Source organism: Lathyrus oleraceus, chromosome 3 (assembly GCF_024323335.1).
Source record: "Lathyrus oleraceus cultivar Zhongwan6 chromosome 3, CAAS_Psat_ZW6_1.0, whole genome shotgun sequence".
Taxonomy (NCBI): domain Eukaryota; kingdom Viridiplantae; phylum Streptophyta; class Magnoliopsida; order Fabales; family Fabaceae; genus Lathyrus; species Lathyrus oleraceus.
Genome location: NC_066581.1, coordinates 508,677,708 through 508,705,206, shown reverse-complemented (window position 1 = coordinate 508,705,206; position 27,499 = coordinate 508,677,708). Strand labels below are relative to the sequence as shown.

Sequence of the window (27,499 nt, the reverse complement as noted above, 5' to 3'; positions counted from 1 at the left end):
TCCCTCTCAATTCAAATGAAATTGAGAACTGTGATTATCAATAATGCCGAATTCGTTGATACAAGGTTACAATACAGAGACAGAATTCTAAATCCCAAGAACTTCTTCTTGTATGAAACCTCCACTTGATCTGAGCTCGATCAAGAGTTTCCTGCAAGAAATTGCAAACAATTCACCGGTTCCACGACCTGTTTGCGAAATCACCCGATTTCCAAACCCTACGCTGCGGCTGAATCTGTTCTGCAAACGTGACTGACAAACCCGCAAGAACACTCCAGTTCTTAAAGGACAAACCGTCTGGTTTTTCTTCGAAACCCCCTTCAATCTTCAACTCAGCTAGATCATCGATCGTTCCACTGAATACCTCAGCTAGATCCTTGATCGTACCACTGAACGTTATCTCGTTGATCCTTTAATACGAAGAACAAGAATGATTATGTGTTGATGTTCTTGAAGAAAAGACATTGAGAAGATGAAGAAGATGAAGTCTCTTTCAGGTTTCTAACTACTCAAAAACAATTGCTGCTACACCCTCCTTTGATCTTGTGTTTAACTGTTTTTCTCTTCAGAATTCGTTCCCTTTCTAAACTGTCAAAAAAATGCTTCTTATATGAAAGACAGAAGTTGTTAGTAGACAAAACAGAATTATGTATTGATACAAAAGGTTATGCATCAATACATGTTGTAGCTTTGATTAATTTTTGAGAATTAATACAAGCATGTATCGATACAAAGCTCGTATGTATCGATACAAAGCTCGTATGTATCGATCCATGGAGCATTTTAACTAACATGTATCGATACAAGGATCGTATGGATCGATACATACTGAAGCAAAAATGTTTTGTGATTTAAGATAAGTTTATGTATCGATGCAAGGCTCGTATGGATCGATACATACTGAACCAAAAACATTTTGTGATTTAAAACAGGTGTATGTATCGATGCAAAAGAACATGTATTGATACATGCTAACACAAAACAGTTTTTATGAGTTCTTTATAGAATTGTATCAATGTGGATCTTTATGTATAGACACGAAACAATATTATAGGCTAAAAACACAATTGAAAAAACATGCGAAATAATGCACAACCAACAATTAGACAATGATCACACAATTTACTATCATTCAAAACTTATTCAAAGTAAAGAATTTGCTCACATGTAGGTTCTATAAGGGACACCAAACCCATAAGCATCTCTTTAGAAGGTTTGCATAAGGAACTGGTTCAGTCTTATATCCCAGAATCAATTATCCAGAGTGAGAGGATATTTGTATGTGCTTCCTCAAAGGAGTATGAACTTCAACCGCTTTTGGTTGAACAGTTTCAGGGTCTTTAGTCTTAGATTCCTTGGCTTCTGGTTCTTTACCTTCAGAGCCTGAATAAGTGATCTCCAAATCTGCAAACTTTTCAACTAGCTTTGACTTTTCAGGGTCAAGCTTATCATCAAATTTAACATGAATTGATTCCTCAACAATTCGTATTTATATGTTGTATACTCTATAGCCCTTAGAGCATACAGAGTATCCTAACATAATACACTTTTGTTCCTTAGAATCAAACTTGTTCAGATTATCTTTAGTGTTCAGCATAAAACAATCACAGCCAAAAGGATGAAAATATGAAATGTTGGGTTTTCTGTTCTTCCATAATTCATAATGAGTCTTACCCAAAATAGGTCTTATAGAGATCATGTTCTGAATGTAACATGTTATGTTGACTGCCTCTGCCCACAAGTTCTTAGCCATGTTAGTATCATTGATCATGGTTCTCGCCATCTCTTGCAAAGTTCTATTCTTCCTCTCTACAACTTCATTTTGTTGAGGAGTTCTAGGGTGGGAGGAATCATGGAAAATTCCATTTTCATCCAAGAGTTTTTCAAAATCTTTATTTTCGAATTCTCCACCATGATAAATTTTTACTTTAACAATTCTAAACTCTTTCTCGTTTTGCACTTGAGAGCAGAAGGTAGAAAATACAGAATCTGACTCATTCTTGTGTCTTAAAAATTTAACCCATGTCCATCTGTTGTAGTCATCTATAATGACTAAACCATGCACCATTGGCAGAAGTAGTTTTCACTTGTCCAAAAAGGTCAATGTACAGAAATTCCAAAGGCCTAGAGATAGAAATAATATTTTTTGCTTTGAAAGAATTTTTTGAAAACTGGCCTTTCTAACACACTTCACAAAGAGCATCTGAAGCAAACTTTATATTGCCGCATCTTGAAAGATACGACCACTCGCGATGGTCGCGGAAAAAATGATTCGAACAGAGTCACCACCGAACTTTATTTATTCCAATGAAGGAATAGGAAAATATTAATAAACCTTTAAAAATAGAATAATAGTCATCTCAACCATATTCGGGTTCGGGAGTCGATTACGCAAGGGGAAGGTATTAGCACCCCTCACAACTTCATTTTAGTTAATGTTATTTGTTTTCTTCCGGTGAATATAAGATTGAGAAGATAAATGAAATAAGAACCTTAAAAGGGTAAAAAAGGGAGGTGTTTTATTAGTGTGCTCGCTAAGATCTCGTAATCTCGTGCCTACGTATTCTTATAGTGTAATAAGAAAATCAGAGCATTCGTAGCTTGGGGAACTATGGTTTGTCGGTGTGTTTGTTAACAAATAATTATTTAGATCGCATTCTAAAAGCTAAACATTTACTTGTCTACTCTCGGCGGAGGCTTAAGCACTAGTTTATTATGTGCGTTAGAAGGATTAAACAATGTTCTTTCTGAAAAGGCTTTTGATCGCACGGGGGCGAAAAAAATAGATTTGATGTGTTTGGTATTTTGTAAGAACGACAAAAAATCAAGCAATATAATACACGCCAATCATTCTATTATTCGAGGAATAACAAGGCGAGCGCCTCCTATTTACTTTTTTGTTTAAATTATTATTGAAAGTTGTTTGCGGAAATCGAATATACATGGTAGTGAGGCGAGCGCCTCCCACTTGCTTATTCAAGGAATAACGAGGTGAGTGCCCCCTATTCCCTTATCCAAGTTTATTTAAAGTATTTTAATCAGAAGACGGAAATTTGAGCAATCTGACGAGCGTCAATCGTTCAATTATTCAAGGGATAGTGAGGCGAACGCCTCTCATTCCCTTTTTCATCTGAAGTTTAATTAACAAAAAGATTTAATCACTTCAAGTAAGCGAAAAAGAAACTCGATGTTGATCGAGGGTTTATCGCATTAGTGAAAATGGTTTGTGAAATAGTTTGAAATGATATGAGGTGCTTATTAAAGAAAAAAAATTAGTGGGGTTTTGAAAAATGTACTTGATGTTGATTAAATACATTTTATCTTAATATTTTTGAAAGGTTAATTTTAATGGTCATTTTGTCTTTTTGGATTAACAATTATGCATCAACTAAAAATAAACTAAAAAGTAAAGCAATAAAAAAGGTAAAAGAAATAATAAAAGGGAGATGTCACACTATCAATGCAAGAGGTAAAAGAATTTAAAAAAAAACTAAAGGAAATAAAAGAAAGAACAAAAATAAATAAAGTAAGTAATAATAATAAAATAATAAATAAATAATATATATAAAAGACAAAAATATGCTGAAAATTGGAGGTGTAACTAAGAAAATGCTCTATGCCCAAAGAAGAGAGCCTTGTAATGGTGCGTTGAGCAATTAGAAGGTGTGAGGGAGACTTCATCTTCTTCAATCCCATATTTAGTTATCATTTCCGTACCAACAAAAATGAAAGAAAATGGGTTCCAACGAAAACGTAAAAACACAATAATTTTCTTGATTTTTCACGGAATTTAGCAAATAAATAATAAAAATTTATCTACTCGATATCACGAACATAATGGTATATTCAAAATCAGCAAATAAATAACAAAAAAAATCGAAATTAACAAAAATGTAGCAACATATATTTGCTTGATTTTACCATTTTATTCACCCTCATGACAAACGAACTATGGATTCATGTTTGGGATGATGTTGGGAAGTTATTGAATATAATACTTATGTGAAACAAGCATCAATTTTCATTTGACCATTTTTGTTCATGGAGGTTCAGTAACATTTTAAATTCTTGATTTTGAAATCAATTAAATTTTCATACAAAATGTTGATTATTAAGGTACTAAATAAATAAATAAATAGTAAAAATGCAATAGAATTAAATAAAGAACAAGCATAAGAGTTATTTAAACAACAACAAATCACTTTTGTTCATGGAGGTTCAAGAACACTTTCAACTCTTGATTTAAAATCAATTAAGTTTTTATGTAAAATGGTGATGATTAAGGTACTAAATAAATAACGAAGAGTAAAAATAAAAGAGAATTAAATAAAGAACAAGCATAAGAGTTATTTAAACAACAACAAATCATTTTTGCTTATGGAGGTTCAAGAACATTTTTCAACTCTTGATTTAAAATCAATTGAGTTTCCATGCAAAATGGGGATGATTAAGGTACTAAATAAATAAAGCAAGAGCAAAAATGCAATAGAATTAAATAAAGAACAAGCATAAGAGTCTATATGTTCAATAAAAAGAAAGAAATAACTTGAAAGAAAATGAAGAGAATTTTAGCTTAGTTTTTGTGAATGATTGGTGGTGTCATTTGTGAATGGAATGAGGTTTATTTATAGGCTCTAGAAAGGATAGTTTAGGAATTATGCAAAGAATCTGAGTGTCTTCTAGAAACTTATTTAATTAAACAGTGAATAATGATGTAATATATGCATGGAATAATAATGTAGAATATGAGAGATATTTTGGATCTTCTAGAAACATTGATTTTTATTTTATGATGCATGAAAATGATTAATAAAATTCAAATGGATATTTTGATGATAAATCAAATGATCATGAATTTATTTTTTTCAATATGCATAATGAAAAAATAAATTTTAGTCAATTTCTTCAACATGTAAAATGTTTACTTTATGTTGATTTTTTTACTATAATGCATATATGCATGATTATGATGACTCTATTTGATGATAAAAATGTATATGGCTAAAAAATATATAACTCGACAAACAGACATGTATCAGATAAATTTGAAATACCCGGAAAAAATTGGGGTATGACACATATTAGGAAGGCCTGTGACTAAATTAACCTTATTTAGATGAGAAATCATCCTCATGTTAACATGACTATGCCAAACTCGTTTCTCTTCATTAACATACATAAGACATTTTACATTCTGATTTTTATGATCAGAAAGTCTAATTTTATAAATTTTATTTTTCCTCTTGCCATTGAAAAGGATAGAGTCATCCTTTTGACTAACAACTTTACAAGACTTTTGATTAAAGATTATATCATAATCATTATCACTTAATTGACTTATTGACAATAAGTTATGCATTAATCCTTTAAATAATAAAACATTAGTAATAGAAGGGAGAGAACCATTACCAACTGTTCCAAAGCCTTTGATCTTCCTTTTCTAATCACCTTTGAAACCCACGAAGCCACCTGGCTTAAGTTCCAGGTCTTAGAACATATGCCTTCTTCCCATCATGTGTCGTGAGCACCCAGAGTCCAGGTAACATGACTGGTGTTTCAACTGAGCTGCTAAGGATATATGCAACATATATTATCATGTCCTTAGGTACCCGCATTTTTTGGGGTCCTTTCTTGTTAGTTCTTCCAGAGTTTTTAGAGAACTTGGGTCTTGGTGCAGAATAATCATTTTGAATATAGGCATAAGAGAAATGGGAGTTTAGAGTTTTTGGTTTTGCCTTAGGTTTTGAAATAGGCAGATAACCAATTCCTCTTCTTCCATTTCTACTAACTCCATAGATTATTGAAAGACATCTTGCTTCTATCTATGTTTCTAGCCAGAAATGTATGAAAAGATTTTTCATATTTCTTTATGACAGTTTCAAGATCCATAGAAGCTTCTGAAATAAATTCTTCCTCAAGTTTAGAACTTTTACTTTGAAGAGCAAAGTTTTCATTTTTCAGAATAAAGTTTTCTTCATTCAAAGTGGAAAAATATTTCTTAAGCTTATTATGTGCTTCAGATTCAGATACGTGGACTTGTTTCAGATCCTTGTATTTGTTCTGAAGTTGTTGATATTTTTCTAGAATTTCAGAAAGAAAAGATTCTAATTCAAAGTGAGATAAGTTAGGAAATACCACTTCAGAGTCTAACTCAAATTCTGATTTTGATTGAATCTTTTCATTAGGTGCTTATATGCTTGCCATTAGTGCCATATTAGCTTGCTCTTCCTCATAGTCATCTTCTAAGGATTCAGGGTCATCCCAGGTGGCCATCAGACCTTTCTTCTTTCCTCTGAAGTCCTTCTTCTTTGGTCTATCTTTCTTCATCTTGAGACACTAATTCTTGTAGTGACCTGGCTCCTTGCATTCGAAGAAGATAACGTCATTGCCAACACTTGATTTCTTCAGTCCAGATGTAGACTTAGAGTGACCACCTGTCCTTCTGGAGCCTCTAAACTTTCTTTGTATTTTCTTTCAAGGTTAATTAACACGTCCGGAAAGAAGAGACCATTCATCTTCTTCTTCAGCTTGAAAGGCTTTAGTCTTTTCAGACTTTCCATGGTTTTCAGAGCCATAAGTTTAACGTTTTTGGGGCTCATCCTCTACAAGCTATATCTCATGACTTCTCAAAGAACTCACAAGTTCTTCAAGATTTATGTTATTCAAATCCTTAGAAAGTTTAGGTGCAATTACCATATGCGTTCATCGTTTAGGTAAGCTTCTGATAATGTTCTTCATATGATATGTAGTTGAATAACCGTTGTCCAGAACTTTCAGTCCTACAACAAGAGTTTGAAACCTTGAGAACATGTTATCAATAGTTTCATTATCTTCCATCTTTAAGGCTTAATACTTTTGTATCAAGGCAATTGTCTTGGTTTCTTTAACTTGAGTGTTTCCTTCACGGGTCATTCTCATAGAATCAAATAGAGACTTTGTTGTGTCTCTGTTTGTGATCTTTTCATACTCAATGTATGAAATAGCATCTAATAAGATAGGTATTGCTTTTATGATGATTCTTATAGTCTTTCTTTTGTTGATCATTCATCATTCTTCATTCCACCTTGTTACAATTTCCATCTACATGATGAATGTAGCCATCAACTACCATATCCCATAGATCCACATCGTGGCTAAGAAAAAAAATTATTCTATCTTTCCAGTAACCAAATTTTTCTCCATCAAAAATTGGAGGTTTTGCATTACAATGATCTCTATGTCTATCAACAGGTGCAACCGGTGGAGGCATAGTAACCACTGTGTTTCACAAACTGGATCTTTATCTGACACGGTGAAGTGTTTGATATGTAATAAATACCAAAACCGGAGCTCTGGTGGAAATTGAAGGTGACAAGAAACACAAGAAATTACAGGTTTGAATTGGGTTTCTAAAAATAAAATCCTTTTATATCCAACACAACACACAGAAAACAAAGAACAAAAATAATAAAACAATTATTTTTATCATGGTTCGCTATTAACTAAGCTACCTCCAGTCCACCCACCAAGGTGACTTCTTCTTATCAACAAGTACTTAATCCACTATAATCAAACTTGATTGCAACTTAAAGACCAATTATCAGTGTAATATGAGTATATTGACTAAACCCTACTCACTCAAGGAAAATACAATCAAACAGATTGAGATACAAAGTGTGTTTACAAAATACATCTAAGAAAGCATAATACACAAATTAATAACAAGAATATCACACAAAATATATTCAATGAAGAGTATGAGTAGATGTTTGTTGTATGGGTTTCTTTTCTCTCAAAATATTTCACAAAGCGCATTGTTCATGTATATGATAATCTCTTAGAATGTGTAGCACCTTTCAATTCTTCCAAGTCTTCTTTATATAGGCAATAAAGAGATTCGTTATAGGGTAGAATTGGAATACCAAAATGCAACTGTATCCTTGCATAATGGCTTGTGAAAATGGGAGCCAAAATGATACAATAGTACAGTTCTTATCCCAAAAAACCAATGAAGTGGAAGGAATATTTGATCTTGTATTGTGTACTATTTTTCTTACGTAAAACTTTTTGATCTTATCTTCAATATTCATAAGCTTCTGATAGTTAGGTGATGAAGCATGCATAAGAGAAGAGTAAGAATATAGTTGAGAAAATATTCAGAAATTAGGTCATCAGAGTCTTGATCATGTTCATCAGAACCTTGTCTTCAGAGTCTGGTGACACATTTCAGAGTTGTTTTGAGCGCAAGGCTTCAGAGCATATCAGCTTCAGAGTAATAAAAATTTCGATAAGTAGATGTCAGAAGCGTTAAGTACAGAATCCAGAGCTTGATCAAATTGTAAAAACATATCTCCGAGTCAGAGTGCATTAAAATCAGAATCTGATGATGTCACACGCCATTTAATTAGAGTCTGAACTTGTATAAAAAAAATTGCACACTTAACAAGATTATTAGGGTACAAAATTATTCTCTAAGAGTCTATGTATTGTTATCATGAAAACATAAGGTTGGATGCAGAATTAAATCTTGTTTTTACGAGAGAGAGAGAAAGAGAGAGAGAGAGAGAGAGAGAGAGGGGGGGTGAGAGAGAGAGAGAGAGAGTTGTTATGAAAACTAAATTATGAATTTTTCATTTGAAACTTAGTTACAACTCAGTTATAATTAAGTATTTATAGCTAACCTAATTGCCCTTACTCAACACAGTTAGTTACAGGGCATGAGACTTAGTTCTAACATCTCAACTATATTCTCTTTACTAGAGATTGATTATATTACTCTTATAGCTTCCCCTCAAGATGAGGGTCATCTCTGTGTAAACTTGGGGGGAGTGAGAGGTTTAGTAAGCAGGTTTGCATATTGGTCAAATGCAAGAATGTGATGCACAATAAGAGTCGTGCTTATAACTTTTTCCCTAGGGAAGAAAATATCCAGTTCCATATGTTTTGTTTTGGCATGAAGAACTGGATTGTGAGACAAGGCAGTTGTACTGAAGCTATCAGAAAATAGCACAGGAATAGTGAAGGAAACTTTAAGCTCAACTAAGAGAGATTTAATCTAAAGGAATTTAGAGGACTAGTTATCAAGGCTTCTATACTCAGCCTCAGTGCTAGACCTTGCCACCAAAGTTTTCTTTTTGGACCACCATGCAATGAGATTAAGACCAAGGAAGATGCATGAACCTGAGGTTAACTTCATGTCATCTGGATCAGCACCCCAATCTGCATTAGAGAATTCTTTGATAGAAAAAGAGCTTGTGTATAAGGAGGTTTAAGAAGGAGGCCACGATGCATAGTGCCTTTAAGGTCCCTCATAATCCTTTTGGCGTCTATTTAAAGACTATCAAGAGGCTGAGATACAAGCTGACATGCCTTATTCAATGCATAGCTAATCTCAGGCCTAGTAATAGTTGCATACTATAGAATACCATCTATTGACCTGTAAAGGTATGCTTAGTCATCATATTAGTACCATTTTTTTAGAGTTTTAAGCTTGAGATCATTGGAGTATGAACCCCTTTGGACTCTGACAGGTTGCCCTTAGAGAGAAAATCCTTAATGTACTTAGATTGGGATAGAAATAAAGGGCCATATTTGAGGTGAGAGACTTTGATCCCCGGGAAATATTCAAGTTGACCAAGCTAGTTAAGAGAAAATTGGGAATTGAGGTTGGTGATGAGTTATTGAAAGTGAGTGGGAGAATTTCTTGTGACAATGATGTCATCTACGTACACTAATATGAATATGGTGTATGTAGGAGTAATATGGGTTAAAATAGGAGGGGTCACACTTGATAGAGACAAACCCAAGCCATTGAGAGCCTGAGTTAACCTCTCAAACCAGACCTTAGGTGCCTATTTAGCCCATACATGGCTTTATTTAACTTGAAGACCATGGAAGTGTCATTACTTTATAACTTAGAAGGTTGTTTCATATTGACCTCATCTTCTAAGATGCCATTAAGGAAGGCGTTGTTTACATCAAGTTGAGTGAGATGCCAGCCTTTAGAGATAGCAATGGTCAGAACAACTCTGACATTCATAGGTTTGACCATTGGGGGAAAGTCTCAGTAAAGTCAAATCCATGTTGTTAGTGAAATCCTTTTTCCACCATCTTAGCTTTGTACATATTCACAATTTCATCGGGGTTTTATTTAATTCTAAACACCCATTTACACTCGATTGTATGTTTATTGGATGGAAGAGGAATTATAGTCCATGTTTAGTTCTTGAGTAAGGCATAATACTCATCATTTATGGTTGTCATCCACTTAGGATCCTTCATAGCCACTTTGTAAGAAGATGGTTCAAGTTTAGTGAGAAGAAAAGTATGATTTAGTCTAGGTTGGACGATGCCACATTTTCCTCTTATGCGATGGGATGAGTGTTTTAAGGATGTAGAAAGGGAAGGTTATGAGGAGATAAGGGTGCAGGTGAAGATAAAGATGGGGAAGATGAAATGGTAGGTTAGGAGGGGAGTGGGTGATCTTATTCAAGCAGAGATTTGGAAGAGGAATTTGTTGGTTCTGGCAAGGATGTGGCAGATGGACCATAAGATGATGGGGATGAATGAGACATGATGGGAGGTATTGAAAAAGAGGCATTGAAAGATAATTCATTTCAAGATGTTGAGATTTGTGGAGGTGTGTTATTGAAGAATGATTAAGGGGTATAGTAGGATGGATAGTTGAAGGAGATAAGAAAAGAGGATTATGAGGAAATGGATTCATCAAGAGAAATATGGATGATGTGGTAGTGGTTGGTGTGGGAGAAACATGGTCAGGAAGGAACATAAGGGAAGTTGGATTTATTAAAGACCACGTCTTTGGAGGTACATATTCTTCCATTGGAAGCAAGACACATCTAACCTTTATGGGTTTAAGAGTACTCCAGAAAAATGCACTCTTGAGAATGAAAGTTGAACTTGTGAGAGTAGTGGGGCCTAAGATTTGAATAGCAAGCACATCCAAAGGATTTGAGAAATTTGTAGTCAGATAGGAGATGAGAAAGGAGATAGTAGGAAGACTGCATGCCTAAGAGAGAAGTTGGCATCCTGTTTATCAAAAAAGAACAGTGAGGCAGGCATGGTCCCAAAATTTCAATGGAAAATTAGCTTGAGCTAACAAGGTTAGGCATGTTTCTACTACATGCATGTGCTTACTTTTCAAAAACTCATTTTGGAAGGAAGCACGTTCCCTTTCAAGATTTACTCCTAGGCATTTCAACCCATTTTGGAAAGGAAACACATGTCATTTCCAGCAGGGACGGAGGTATTAAGAAGAAAGGGTGGGCTCATGCCCCCACCACATTCTTCTTTGATTAATATTTAATAATATAAATAATATATTAATGATTTAATATCCTAAAAATTAGGAAGAAAAGTTAATAATGCCCCCACTTAATAAAATGATTCGGAGTATCACACACATCCATATGCATTTAAAATAAATTAAATTCTTTAAATAAAATTAAAAAATTTAACTCCTATTTTTTTTCATATTCCTATTATTTCTCTTTTACTCTTTCCAAATAGAAAAAAACCACTTTTCATATTCTTCTTTCTCCCACTCCTTATTCTCTCACTACAAAGTGTCTTTCTATTTCTAGCTTCTTCTCCATTGTTGATCTTTTAAAAGGTAAATTTTTTAAATTTAATCTTTATGAATTTATAATTTATATAGTAAGAGTAAAAAATATATTATTACTTTATTAAGCTTGAGATTGTGTTAATGGCAGAAAATTTATTTTTAGAGTTTTGTAGTGTTTGTATCAATTTTATAGTATTATTATAAATTTTCTGAATATGATTTTAATTGTGATTTTTTGTTTTGTTTTTAGTAATAAGCAATGGAAAAATATTTCAAAAGAAAAGCAACAGAGCAATCATCAACTCCTAATCCTCAAACACCTAATGAACGTCGAAGCCCCAAACTGGATCCTCCCATGAAAAAAAGGTTTTGCAGTTTGAATTGGAAAAACTTCGTAACGATCTCGGTTTAAGGCCAAAAATGTCAGATTATCATCGAAGTGATAGAGATGAAATTAGAAGATATTATTTGCAAAAGGGTCCTTGTCAACCAAAAGAAATTATTTTTCCACAAAGAAAATTTGGAGATACCTTTTGTAAATTTAATTCGGATTGGTATTTAAAATATGGTAGTTGGTTGGAATATAGTCAAAGTGAGGATGCTGCATATTATTTATGTTGTTATCTTATGAGGTCACATCTTGAAGAACATAAAGGTTACGGTGATGCCTTTATAACAGAAGGCTTTACAAATTGGAAAAAAAGTGAAAGGTTTCGAGTTCACCTTGGAGATGTAAATAGCTCTCATAATCAAGTATGGAGAAATTTGTTGGTGTAAGCCCTAGAGGCCAATACTTTTGGTACTTGTATCGAATTATTTATTAATAATAAAAAGGCTTTTTTTTTATTATGTTTGTTTAATAAAGTCCCTAGAATAGCTAGTCCGTTTAATGTATCAAGTATGACTTAATCATGAGATCACATTAAACATAAGGACACTATTCTTAAAGTATCCGTAGTCAAGCTTCATTATGAAATGGGATAACATTAAAGCATGAAGACTATTATGTTTATAGACTGATGATCATATCTCATGGATCATGGATAAGGAGTTATCAAGTCTTAAGCATATGTACGAATATTAAGAGTAATATTTATATCGGATTGACCCGCTATGAGAATACTACATAGAATGTTATGCAAAGTGTCATAAGTTATTCTCATGGTGATGATGGTGTATACCACTCTTCGACCTGAAACCACTATGGACCCTAGATGTAGAGTCGAGTGCTTTATTGTTGATCAAACGTTGTCCGTAATTGGATAACCATAAAGACAGTTGATGGATACCCCACGAAGCATGCTAAGGGACATGAGTGACCTAGATGGAATTTGCCCATCCTGCGTAACGGGATAAATGTCTATGGGCCCAATATTGAACTGGACAAGGATGACACGGTCTATGCCTTGTGTTCAATATAGACATAAGGGCAAAAGGGTAATTATACACATAATTATTATCACAGAAGGATTTGTCAGATAACATGAGATTTTCGTGTCTTGGGTAGCAGTGATGTGTTGCTAGATACCGCTCACTGTTTATTATGTTAAATACGCGATTTAATATAATTGCCAACGCCGCGAAAACCTATAGGGTCACACACAAAGGACGGATTGATGAGAGATAGAGTAATTAAGGAATGATGTAATATACGGTTTCCTTAAGTGAATTATAGAACATCGTAAAGTACGGTGTACTTAAGTAGAATACGAAATATGGTAAGGTACCACACAGTTAAGTGAATTTGGCATATTATGAGATATGGGCCAGATACACTTGAGTGGGTTTTTTAGCTTGCAGCCCACACAAGTGGTTCTATAAATAGAACCTTTGTGTAGAAGTTTTGTCACTCTTGCTTGCAATTTCGTTTCTCTCTCTCTCACTCAAAGCCTTCATTCGTAGCAGCTAGCACTGAGATTGAAGGAATCCGTTCGTGTGGACTGAGTAGAGACGTTGTCATCGTTCAACGTTCGTGATCGCCACAAGAGGTAACGATTCTATCACTGATCATGCCCATTCGTAAGGATCACTAAATGGAGAAATTTTTAAATTCCGTTGCGCCTTGGATGGCAATTCTCCTTCAAAATTGTCAAGCTCTAATGGAACAAAAGCAACACATTGGAGGTGTCTTGTGTAAACAATCCAATCAAGTTAAAGAGGACTATCGAATTCATTTGACAGGTATAATTGATTGCATTCGATATTTGTTAGCACAAGGTTTAGCTTTTCGTGGTAATGATGAGTCAATTTCATCCAGAAATAAGGGGAATTTTCTTGAACTTATAAATTTTCTTGTTAACCATAATGAAGATATTTATAAAGTTTGAAAAAATTATCGTGGAAATCTTAAGTTAACATCTTCTGATATTCAAAAGGATATTGTTAAAGTTGCTGCAACGATCACTACTCAAGTTATACTGGATGATCTTGGAGATGATTTATTTGCTATTTTAATTGATGAATCTCGTGATATCTCGGCGAAGGAGCAAATGGCTATGGTTATACGTTATGTAAATAATGAAGGAAAAGTTATTGAGTGTTTTCTTGGTGTTGTTCATGTTTCAAATACTAGTGCACTAACATTGAAATCGGGTTTGGAATCATTATTTGCAAAATATGGATTAAGTTTGTCAAGGATACTTGGACAATGCTATGACGGAGCAAGTAATATGCAGGGTGAATACAATGGTCTAAAAAGCTTGATTTTTAAAGAGAATTGTTCTACATTTTTTATTCATTGTTTTGCCCATCAATTCCAATTAGCTCTTGTGACATTAGCAAAAAAGCATTCTAAAATTGCTTTATTTTTTAATTTGCTTTGCTAATTTGGATAATGTTGTTGGAGCATCATGTAAGCACCGAGATATTCTTCGTGAAAGTCAAGCTACAAAGGTGAAACAAGCATTCGAACATGGAGAAATCTCAAGTAGGTCTGGCTTGAATCAAGAAATGACAATTAAGAAGGCGGGGGAAACAAGATGGAGCTCACATTATGGTACATTACTTAGTATAGTTTCTCTATTCTCTTCTATGATTGATGTGCTAGAAATGGTTGAGGAAGATAGAACAGATTTAGATTTAAAAAAATGTGAAGCATTAATGCTGATGAATTATATGCAATCTTTTGAATTTATTTTCATCTTGCACTTGATGAAAATAGTTTTAGGAATTACACATGACTTATCTCAAGCATTACAAAGAAGTGATCAAGATATTATAAATGCTATGAAGTTAGTAAAAGTGTCCAAAATAAGGCTACAAACTATAAGAGATAATGGTTGGGATTCTTTGTTGAATGATGTTTCATTATTTTGTGAGCATAATGATATTGACATTCCAGATATGGATGACACTTTTCAACTGACACAAAAAAAAAACCAAAGAAAAAAATGGAGAAAGTATCTAATTTACACCATTTTCAAGTTGGATTGTTTTATGAAGTGATTGATCGACAACTTCAAGAGTTGAACAATCATTTTACCGAAGTGAATACTGAGTTGCTCCTTTGTGTAGCTTGTTTAAGTCCAAGAGATTCATTTTCTACATTTGATAAGGAGAGGTTGATTCATTTAGCTCAATTTTATCCTTTAGAGTTTTCTCAAGTTGAATTATTGACACTAGATTGTCAGCTTGAAAACTATTTCTTAGATGTATGCTCTAACAGTGAATTTTCAGAATTAGAGGTGATTGGTGATCTTTCTATCAAGCTCGTAGAGATCAAAAAACATGTTGTGTACCCGTTGGTATATTTGCTTTTAAAGTTATCTCTGATATTACCGGTGGCAACTGCAACAGCTGAAAGAGTTTTCTCTGCTATGAATATTATCAAGAATCAAATGCGAAATCACATGGATGATGATTGGTTAAATGATTGTTTAGTTACTTACATTGAGAGAGATATTTTTGTTGATGTTGAAAATGAGAAAATCATTCAACATTTTCAGAACATGAAAAATCGTAGAGAACAATTATAATTTATATTTATATTTTTAAAAATGAAATGTTATATTTATATTGACTCCATTATTCAAAATTTCTGGTTTCGTCCCTGATTTCCAGTGAGATGAGCTTGAGGTTGACATGTAGGCCTAGGAGAAAATCCTAAAGGAGGACCTCTGAAAGCTTGAGATATCCATTGGTTTTGATTAGTGGATGACATATATTAAGGAGCAAGCCACTGATTATGGCTTGCAGGAGGCATGTACTGAGGAGTGCTTGAATCTGTCCACTGATTCCAAACAGGTCGAGGATTTTGAGATGAGTAATTTCAAGGAGAAGGCATCATATATAAATATCTATGCTAACATATGCTAGCATTATGGCCTTCTTTGTAGCAGATTTATCATTGTACCTTGAATCTACCACCTCTGCCACGACCAAAGGAATGACCACCCAGAAAGCCTCCACAGTTATCACTAAAATTGGACATAAAATTAGGTTGCACGCAACGAACAACACGAGGAAGAACAGAATCTGAAAGCGTCGTGAGAAGCCCAGTAAAGAGGAGATAGTCTTACTGCTCCCACTGACAAACGTCGAATTCTCAATGTCATTGGTGCTATCATCATCGATTAGGTAACGCGGCAAAATGTCTGGATTGACGAGAAAACGATGAAGTTTATGTGTTTGAATAATTCCTTCAATCTGATGTTTCCATAATCGAAAGTTGTTTTCATCAAATTTTGGTGTTACTTAGTGCGTGAAAGTCTTGAAAATATTCTTAGTGTTGAAGGTCAAGAGAGATGAAGGTTCTTGCACATGATTCTTCCTTGTGTTTATTGAATTTGCATGGGAAGCCATAGTTATGGATCGAGAAATTGAGAAATATTAAAAACTGATAAATATATAGTAGAATTTGTGAAAACTGAATTAAGAATTTGTCATTTAAAAGTAGTTACAACTCAATTAGAATTGAATAATTATAGCTAAATTAAGTATGCTGACTTAGCACACTTAGTTACCGAGACTTAATTCTTACCGGCCCTGAAACTAAATTCTAACAACTCGGCTATACTCCATCCATCCCAAAAATATAAGGAAAAAAAAGTATATTTTTCTTATCAATAAGAGAAAAAAACAACTTTCATTTTTCAACCAATTAAAATTGCTTTTACATCTCTCAAAATAATTTATTTCAACAAAATCTTAATCAAATTATTGTTTTCACTTTTTTTAATAAATGTGTTTTTTATTTTTTCATAAAATATATCTCATTCGTATTCTAATCTATTTCTTTCCTATTCATTTAAGTCATAAATAATATTCATTTAAGTCATAAATAATATATCTACATCATGATCTTTTATTATAATATCTCGAATGCTAATGAAACTATTTTTCTGAAATTTTACATGTCTCAATTCTCAGACTATTGCGGAAAAAATTAGAATTCCAACATTTTAATTCTTTTTTGGCACTGCCTTTTTATTACAGCAACAACAGTGTCACCCATATACATACACATCAATTCGCACACTCCACTATTATCTACTACATTGAAATAGGATATGAGCTTGAATCATATCCTTTTTTCTTATCTTTGAGTCAAAGAGTTGAACGGAGAGAGTATTATCTATACTAGAGATTGCTTATACTACTCAATAGCACAAACACCTCGTATCCCCTTTTTTCTCACATTTGATGGCCATAATTTTTCACTTGAAAGAAAATAACAAAAAAAAAAATCTGTTAAAATTTCTTAGTAAAGCCTATCCAAAAGGAAAAAAATGTTTCTCGAGCTTAAATAGGTTTCCAAAGGACAGCAGCAAGCAAGGCAACTGATCCATAGATTCTAGGGACTGACTAACAGAATTAGTTAGTCCTGAAAAATCTATAAATAGATTTTACACTGTATCCAAACAGAAAATACATAAAATAAAAATCAGAAGAAATCGGTTAAGGATTTTTCTGCATAATCAATGCAGTTTTAGATTTCTAACAGCCTGACTATGTTTTTGGGCTAATCTTTTGGTGGTCATAGGTCAGGTCACACTTCATTCAGAACTTCTCAGAAACAAAACCAACTCCTACTCAGATCATGTGGCTGTACACGAGGGAGTCATGTCATCAAGAATCAATAAATCTAAATCAGCAACATTACTTCATTACTGCAGTCGTTTCACCCTTTCCGTGTCTCTGTTATACTAACAGTAGTCCTTTCACCAACAAACTTTATCATTGCAGTTCAGCTTAACAAAGGAAGGTCACTGAAAGTCATGCATGATCCAACTCCCTGAAAGTGAGTCGATGCTGAGCAGGTTCATCCCGATCCTTCATTGATACATTCATATGTAAATAAGCAGCCTGAACACTTCTGTTGAACAATGCACCTCATCGTACCTCAGTAGCCATATTTATCATTCAAGGAAGTTCGTCCATCGCCGGATTGTCCTGCACAGAACAAAGATTTGTATGATCATTCAATAAATGACAGTTCAAGTATTTGGTCAGAATAATGAACCTAATTCTGCTTACCTTTAGGAGGAACCCATGTTGCATTATCGGTCTCATCACATAAAAACGATGGTTTTTCAGGCCGAAGTACTCTTTTAGGCCTCTTCTCTTGGCTTTCATCTCTTCCATCATTGTCATCAGCAGCATATAGTCCCCTTTTGTACTTTAATAATAGAGCCACGGCATCCTCAGCCATTTGTTCACCTGAGGTGGAAGATGTTGATTGCTGAGAGGCATCACTACTGCTTGTTCCAATTGTCTCGACTTGCTTCCGTTTTCTTAAAATTAATCCGGGAGCAGCAGACTCAATTCTAGACTCCAATGAAGTGCTGTTATCATCATCACCGCCCAAAATTTTGTTCCTGTCCTTATAGTCAACAAACTGATCGGATCCGTCCATCTCCGGCGGATGAAGAGAGATCGTCGGCTGTTGCTTATCATCTGGAACCCTGTCCTCTACAGCTCCAAGCCACTGGGGCTTTGGGACAACAAATACAGCATTCTCATTATCCGACCTGTCATGGCCAGGTTGTGACTTTTCCAAAGCCACAACTGTAGCGGCAGGTTCCTCTCCTTTTATAGAGCCATCTTCCTTAACACAAGCATCTATAACTTTCTGGGTTTCCGCATGTGGTTTATTATCATTTTCCTTAACACAAGCATCACTAGTTTTCTTGGTTTCCACAAGTCGTTTATTGTCGTCTGCCTTAGCACAAAGCTCGCTGTTTTTCTGGGCTTCTGCCGGCAGTTCCCTCTTGATAGTAGAGGCGATTTCTTCAGGGTTTACTGGTTTAGGATCTTGTGCTTTCAACTCCCTTTTCTTAGAAGCATCTCCTGTTGGGTCAGCAATCTTCAAGAGGTAGGATATCCTATCTAGCTCAGACTGAAGAGTTGATAATTCCTTCTCAAGCTGCGCACTTTTATCATAAACTGACATAAAAGAAAATATATGTGAGGATAAGAGTAATCAAATACACATCTTCATCATAAGACCTATTGTTGCACATAATGATATATAGAAAATGTAGAAAAATAAAACAGCCATTTATCAGTATTACTGTTACATGCAAGGCTGTCAATCAAAATCATACCTACATCAGGCTAGGGGTGAAAAAACATAAAACATATGATCATAATAATAGTGTATAGTCTAGCAACAGTCCTAATAAGGACTTGTAATGCTTGTAACTAACTAAAGTAGCATATCCTAGAGTGTAACTAACTGTGCTGAGTCAGCACAAGTTAGTTACACTATATAAACTCTTAACTGAATTCATTGTAATCAGTTCTCATTCAATGAAAAACAGTTAGAATATACTTAACGGAACGAATTCTCTCTTCTCTCTTGATTTCTAGCTTTCTAATACATAAGCCAGATTGTAAGATTTAAAAAGGTACAAATATATTGTCTCTGTAAATACTTCACCTTTAACTTTCGATCCTTGTAAAAAAAATTGTTTGCCTTAGACCTTGCAAATATACCCCCTTTATATTTTTAATCCTTATTGTTTTGTTTGAGTCTATGCAATATTTATTTATGTTGGATCAATAGATTTTAGCCTCTCAAATATGGACTATGGACTATGGACTATAATCAATTTGACACAAATATTGCACGGAGACAAGGAACAGCTCCAACAAGAATAAATTTTAGAGACTAAAACAGAACAAGAGCTAAACGCAAAAAAGTGGTATATTTGTAAGGAGAAAAAAACAAACAATTTTGGTGCTGGGATTTGAGTATTTATTTGTCTATTTTATTTAATATGATTATTAAAATTAGTTACATGAAGAGAACAGACAGAAAAATCAAATATAGTAGGATTGTATGTAAAAAGTGAAGGTCAAACAAGCAATAGAGAGCTTACAATATTTTGGAAAAATGAAGGGGAAAAACTTCACCGGATCATGTAATCCAACAAGTATAATCATAATATTAAAAACAGGGTTACATGTTAAAACAATTATAACCCAACATTGTTGCAAGCACATGACTATGGACAAAAAAAAACTCATTTGGTAGTCAAACTTACCAAAAAAAACTTTAAAATACACCAAAGTAGTGTAAAGCTTAATATATGAGGTTAAGAGAACTATCACCTAGTTGAGATGAAAGTCCAGACATGTAAGCATCAAGTGAATCATCAACATCATCCTGTGTGGTACTCTCTGTCTCTGATAACACTTTGTTCTTCTCAGTCATAAGCAACTCTTTCTTGTCATTTATTTCTTTCATGATAGTATCTCTCTTATCAAGAAGAGTATCCGCAGTCTCGATCGACTGGTTATCACCAGGCTTCTTTTTTGAGGGTTTTTTCTTTGTACGGTCATAAAATTCATCATCATCGTCACTGAAAAACGCATATAATTACCAAAATTCCTTTTAGTTTCAGTACATGTTTGTAAGTGTTGTATAAGAAAACCAAGCAAGCATATCCAACATTGACCTAAAGGAACACAGAATATGAAGAAATAAATGCAAACAAGTACAACAGCCTGAAGCAGTTCAAATATGTAGTTATATTTAATAGATGATATTCAAGCATGAGGTTCTTCCCAGTAAATTTCAGCTTTCACGAAAACTCTTCCATTGATAATATATGATAATATACCTAAAATATTCTTCTTCATCTTCCACTGCACCTTTCTTCTTCCCATGAGATAGCTTTCCTGTACGTGCACCTAAACTTTCTCGAATACTATCATTCAGTGTTTCTTCCAAGTTTTCAAGTTCTTCCATTATCTATCCAATTAAAAACAATGTTATTTAGTAGCTTAAGTGCTCATGCATCAGCCTTTACAATCACAGAATATGGAAAGCAATAATATGCAAGGGTCGTGTCTAATAAACTTTCTCCAATATTACCTCTGCCATTCTTTGCTCATTCCTAGCAATTTGAGTCTGTTGACCCTGAGTTAATCCACCCTGAGAAATGTCTTTAACTCGTATAGAATTTATTTCTTTCTTCATGTTAGAAATCTGCACCCAAAAAAAAAATACACATATCAGGAAACTTTGAGTATAGCATCTTAAAAAACAGGCCAATAGGAAACTGTATTCTGTGGCAAGAGGAGAGAGTTTCTGTGTGTGGGTACAAATATCATCATCGATGTTCATCCTATAGGGGATGTCTTTTGCATTACAAGTATCAACCATTCATTTGAAACTATAACTTCAATTTACTTTAATTATCTTGGTGGAGATAGGGATTTTGAGAACAGGAGAAGTAAAAGAGGTTCCAAACAATTATTCTATTTAAGGACTATAATTCATAGATGAAAAACACAGCACATGAACCGAAGTTAACAAGAACTACTCACCTTTTCCATTCTTTTTATTATTTTCTCACGGGTTTTTTCCTGTTTTTCTGTAAGCTGGCCTTTATATGACTGCCACGTTATTTCTTCAACATCATCCTGAAATCAGAAGATAAAAATGGTCAACTTGAATTTTCACATTAAAGTAGATTCTAACATATAAAGCTTGAATAAATAATTAAGTAGTTCAAACGAATATATAGATCTTGTGTCATAATTACCTCATCTTCTTCAATGGCATCCTCCCCCATACCCCACGATATACCCTCAGCAGCAGATGCTTCCATCTTTGCTCGTCGAAGCGAAGTTTCCCTATCTAGCAATGCTTCCCGCATTTTCATTTCTCTCTTGAGTTTTATATTAGCCTCCTTCAAGTAAAATAAATATGAAAAGATGATAATTGCAGCAATAATCTGAAGAGCAAAGTTAACAGTTTCCCGAAACTGGAAGCTTCTCACTTTCTCAGATTCTCTCACATATTTCTTTTATTTTCTCTTTGTTTCTGTTGCAATCTAACAGATTAATGATTTCTAATTATGCCATTCAAAATAATAGAAATAAAAAGGAAAATGTTCATAGTACACCAAGTAGGAATATAATTTTCTATAGCCATATATTTCAAAATATAGAATTATCTTCTATTAGGACAGCCTTATTGCCATGTTTTTATGTTTGATTTTCTTTCTCGGATGATTAGTAAGGTAAAGGCATTGTTTCCCTGTTCACAACCTTCACCTTCTGTTAAATGCTCTTTACTCTTTGGTGCATATTAAATAAAAATCCATTAATGTTAACTAAATATATGAGGAAACTAGAAAATGAAAGATAGAACTATTGACTTACAAATTTCTGAAAATGAACTAAAGTTGGGAATAATGGTTAATCCATGTCCAAGGATAGTTGATGATTAACGATAAAAGATAAAATAAATATTGGCTCTGGCTTTATTTCTAATTGAAACTTGGTGCACCCGAACTATGGAAATTTAAATCAATGCAAAATGAAACACACAAACCATTACTAATAATGAATGAGTTCATAACTCAAAAGTCAACTTTTATCTAATAAGCAACAATGTGCAAGAACATATTACCAAGATTGCTATAAAACAAGTTAAGTAAAGATTTACATTATGTACACTGCAGTGCAGCTAGGGAGTGCAAGGAAAATTTACTATGTCCCCCTCTATATATTCATTTCAATAATGATTAAAGCCAAAGCTGATATTCGGTCGTTAAAACTTGGTGGAGAACGAATTTGCTAAATTAAAAACCATATAAATAGGGAAAAGGCTCCTTTAAAGAGAGCATGTCTCTAAATGGAGTCCGCCGTTGATTTAATTAAAGGCACAATCGTATCTAGCAAAAAAAACTAAGTGAATACACCCTTACTTTCTCATCTAAAAACAAGCACACTTCAAATGATTTTTTTTCTATAAGAGAAACCTAACACTCAAAAAGAAATATGATAATAACTTGCACAAAGAAATCATAACATGGAAAATTTGTGCAGGGTCCATTAATCCCAAGAACATAAAATACTTTCAACTATGACACTTAGACAGGTACCATGACACATTATCAAAAATACTAGTGGTGAATGGCAATAAATTTAATGAAAGAAAAACATATAAAGACCAGATCTTACAGGAGGCATCAATTCTGACGGTCCTTGAAAAATGAACATCCGAGTTGACCTGTAAATGGAATACAAAATGAATACTAGAAACATATATCAAGAAATGATGTTCCTCGTAAATCAAAACTCATTCATTCCAATAGAGAAAACATTTATTAAACATGGCAAAAGATGATAAAGAAAATAATTAGTAACATATTCTTATTGAAATTTTTAAGAGTTTGTAATTCAGTACAAGATAGAGTAACATATTATAAACTTTTAGATGTAGAAAAGAGAAACTTATTTAGAAAGAGAATAAATAAACAATGCAGATCAGATGTACCCTGCCAGAAAAACTATTAAAAACGAAAATTATTTAGAAGCAGAAAAACAATACACAGGAATAGCAATGCACGACACAGTCCAATCGCCATATAGATTTGAAATGACAATACCCCAATGAAGACCATGGGATTTTAATGCAATAACACAGACCAATTGTTATACAATCTGAAATGACAATATCCCAATGAAGACCATGAGATTTTAAATATAAAATACTAATTCAACATGACCAGGTACATATTCCAATTCAACTGGACCCATTCAACATGCCTTTAAGAAGCAAGTGATCATCGAGAAAACTGCAATTAGTAATTTTATAATGGCTTAATAAATACCGATGGGTTCTGATTCTAATCGATACTACCACAAATAAATTAAATAAAAAAACCATCACATCATCAGAAACAATGAAAGAAGTAACCTTGACTCGAGAGAAGAAAAATAATACAAACAACAGAAGAAGCCTTGATTGTGAGCAAAGTTAAAATTCTATACAAAAAAACACCTACCGGCCAAATCGAATGACATCACCAACACGCAAGTCAGTGTATGTGTTTTTCTCCACCTAAGCAAATAGGAAAGGAAATGGAGCTATGTCAGTTATGTCTATAAGGTATAGTTATAAACCTGCATATACTTTTCTTTACCGGAAGCTGGGTCCAATTTTTTAAATAAAAAGCTGCAAAGGTACTTAAAGATGAAAATGTTAAGCTAGATCGCAATGATTGTGAGTATCAATTGATCTTGCTATTCCGGTCAACTTCAGAGCTGTTAATATAATTCTGGGCATACAATCTTGTTTGCCTGAGGGTACAGTACGAGATGTTGTCAAGGTGAGTTCTGCTAAGCTAACTTAAGTCCAGACGTGATATTGTTTAGGAAAAACAAGAGGGTACTTAGTGCAGGTGGAAACAATTTTGATGTAAACCAAGTAGCAAAAGAGGAAGAGGAAGGTTTTGTGACAAAACAGAGATTATGCTTGATACGAACCAAAAGAAACAGGAATGAATAAATGAAAACAGAAATTTCTGTAGATAATTTTGGAATATTACAACCCAGGTTTTCGAGAGCCTGTCTCTCCACAATTCAAATTCTTCCTAATTGCATCTTAAATCAACCTAGTCGCACAGATTGCATCTTAAATACAGTTGTAAGTTGTTAAACCTTACTTTAAAGTATGAAATAGCAAGAAGGAAGAGGAATTCTGAATCCAAAACATATAAATAAATAAAGGAATTAAAGAAGGGGAAAAAAAGGGGTGGGGGGGAGTAACAATTCTCGTATCTCTGTCACAGGGCATATTCTGCTTATAAAAATAGTTATCAAACAGAATCAAAGATCTAACAGAACTATCAAAATTCCAAAGGAAGAGAAAAAACAACGCCATACCCGATTTTTGTTCAAAAAGGTACCATGAGTACTCCCGAGATCATAGAGATATGCATCTCCTCTTCTCTTAAACTGCATAACTAGCAAGAGTGAAATAAAAAATTAGGTAAGAATCCTGAGAGAACTTTTTGAATGTCTAACTTTTGGTGAAATTCACAAATGTAATGCACAGGTTTGATATAATAGTATGACTTCCAGATCTTTTCAAAATGGATGGGTGTATCAGGTCACACTGGCATTATAATAGGGAAGCCTAAAATGGGTTTATATCATCTGATGTATAGCAGGAAGTAATCAATGTCTAATTTTCTCAAACTGAATAACTCAACTGTTTATTCTTCATTCTGGTTGAAGAACTCAGAACACACCATAAAATAGTAACAGATTACAAGGGATATCCTTTGTGTTAGAACTTTAGGTGTCATATTATGATATGAGATATGATCTAGCTAGTTAAGAGGTCTGTAGCTTTCCTAAGAAGTAAGAAGGTCATGATCGGATAAAAAAATCTTGGCAATGAGATTGTTCAGTCGAGAACTAGTATTGTCATCAAACAAAGGAACTACACATACAGTATATCGCTGCTACAGCCAACTGCCTGTATTATAATAGAATGATTTTAACTAACTGATTCATCAAGCTATGTTTGAATCATAAAGGATACAATGAGGATTACCAGCTATTGCAATCTCAAACTAAGTTCCACTTCCACAACTTAAGACTAACACATTAGTGAATATTTGCATTATGGTTGATTAAATTAGACTAAACAAGTTTCTTTTGTAGCACCGACACTTCAAATTGAAGGCCAGACATTGCAAGATAGAACTCAGTAAACTGAAAGAAGCAACAGTATATTATTGAACAGAAAGTGATGAGCTCAAGAGCTTTACAATGGTAGGAAACGATAAATCCATAAACCGGAGTTCAAGAACTCCTACCAAAGAGAATAACTCTCCTAACCAATCTTCTAAATCAATTCTAAATGCCTCGCACCTAGACTCTCCTTCCCCCAAACAATCAATCCTCCTAGAATAACAGAAGATTCTCTAACTTACTTGTATTCATATATCTGACCCACTTTTTCTCTCCTCCGCAGCCTTCTAGATGATGGGCTTAATATGATTTGTTGACGTAATTGGGTCATTTGTATCGTAAGGCCCAGGTTCCTATCACCGCACGAATCTAACATGTGGAGTTACATACAATACAATAAATTCCATTTTTTTAAATTACCATCAGTGCCTCCGTGTTGGTGTTGTGTATGTGCTTCATAGCCACTTTCATCCCAAACATACAAATATATCAAATTGAGAGCAAGAATTAGTGTAATTCATAGCATACCAGCATGAAACCTAGAAATAGTTGGATGTTCAAGCACAAAGTCACAAAGATCCAACCGCCCAAACATATATGCACCTTTTTCATGCCTGTGAACCAAATCAACCAGAAGAAAACACAGTTTCAGTTTCAGTTGAAGTAGAGAACTGAACAAAAAAAAAAGTTGAGAAACATACACGTTAAATTTGTCGATGATGGAACCATCCTTGAGAACCTCGAGGTAGAATTCATGGCAAGGAGCGGAACTCCAAGCCGGAATCTTATACGGAACTGCTGTACCTTGAGAGGGTTTGGGGGTTTGAGTATCAGTGGAATGGAACAGCGGTGGTGGTGGCGGTGGTTCGGATAGTGCGGTGGAATGGGATGGTGGCGATGGTTCGGGAAATGATGAATTGGTGGTGGAATCGGACGGTGGGGGAAGTTCGGGTTGTGATGAACTGGCGGTGGAATCGGAGGGTGGAGGTGGTTCGGGTTGTGATGAATCGATGACGGTGGATTGGGATGAGTGAGAATCGGAATTTGGAGGAGGTGGTGATGGAGTTAGGGTCTGTGGTTGAAGATTAGGGTTTTTGGGAGGTGGAGGACCCATTGAGTTCGTCATTGCAACACGAAGAATTCAGAACAACAACAACTGTTTGAAATTTTTCCTCTTTAGTTTATTGAGACACATACGAAAAAATGGAAGAAATAGATTTGATTTAAAATTTATTTTTTAAATTAAATTAAATTGAATAAGTAATTTTAGATTCATTTAAATATACTATTGGTTCCATATTTTAAATGAAACAAGATTTTAGCTCCACTTTAAAATTGGTTTTTTTTTTATTTTGTTTTTTTTCTAAGATTTTAATCTCTTTTCAAAATTGAGAGGATTTTTTAATAAGAGTGTATTGGTTTCATATTTTAAATGAAACAAGATTTTAGCTCCACTTTAAAATTGGTTTTTTTTTATTTTGTTTTTTTTTCTAAGATTTTAATCTCTTTTCAAAATTAAGAGGATTTTTTAATAAGATGACGCTTATCCGGCGTACATATAATTGTGAAGTCAGTATCAAAATATTTTTTATATTCGAACTCATTTTTGTATTTCATCTTTATTTAGGTTAATATTTTTTTAACTTAATCATTTATTTCTAAAAATCAAGGTTAAAAACTTTGACATTCATGTTTCATTTCTTCTCATCATTCCATTATCGTTTCGTCCCCAGAAAGCATGAATCATATAAACTATGAATCCTAAAAATTGACATTCAACATTCAATTATCCTCTTTAAGTATCAACGTTCGTGCATTGAACTCAGCGTATGTGCATTCAACTCAACATTCCATTATTTTAGATTTATCATTTTGTTCGTCTTCTTCTAGATTGTGTTTGTTCTTCATCCTGATCATGTACATTTGAGTTTAAAATAGCAAACTCATAATATGTATCAAGGTAAGTGGTTTTGTCTTCAAATATTTTTGCATTTT

General features: G+C 33.8%; 1 protein-coding gene and 1 pseudogene across 1 annotated transcript; one reads left to right on the top strand and one right to left on the bottom strand.

The window, feature by feature from the left end:
- The first annotated feature begins 11,822 nt into the window (after positions 1-11,822).
- Positions 11,823-15,537, top strand: LOC127131873 (uncharacterized; annotated as a pseudogene).
- Positions 15,538-17,247: 1,710 nt separating this feature from the next.
- LOC127128455 (uncharacterized) lies at positions 17,248-26,707 on the bottom strand. The gene is made up of 12 exons (XM_051057807.1): positions 26,206-26,707; positions 26,033-26,118; positions 24,689-24,768; positions 23,809-23,864; positions 22,982-23,030; positions 21,556-21,702; positions 21,338-21,433; positions 20,883-20,996; positions 20,629-20,759; positions 20,117-20,367; positions 18,038-18,946; positions 17,248-17,953 (listed from the first exon to the last, which is right to left on the bottom strand). The coding sequence occupies exons 1-12, from the start codon at positions 26,628-26,630 to the stop codon at positions 17,904-17,906; spliced, it is 2,394 nt and encodes a 797-aa protein (XP_050913764.1). The 5' UTR covers positions 26,631-26,707; the 3' UTR covers positions 17,248-17,903.
- Between the last annotated feature and the right edge of the window lie 792 nt (positions 26,708-27,499).

Bases quoted from the DNA above. Each gene is read 5' to 3' on its own strand.
- LOC127128455 (XM_051057807.1), bottom strand. From the start codon at position 26,630: ATGACGAACTCAATGGGTCCTCCACCTCCCAAAAACCCTAATCTTCAA. The intron at 26,119-26,205 runs GTATGTTTCTCA...TTTGGTTCACAG, and splicing joins ATCATCGACAAATTTAACGT to GCATGAAAAAGGTGCATATA. The intron at 20,997-21,337 runs GTGAGTAGTTCT...TTTTGGGTGCAG, and splicing joins TAATAAAAAGAATGGAAAAG to ATTTCTAACATGAAGAAAGA.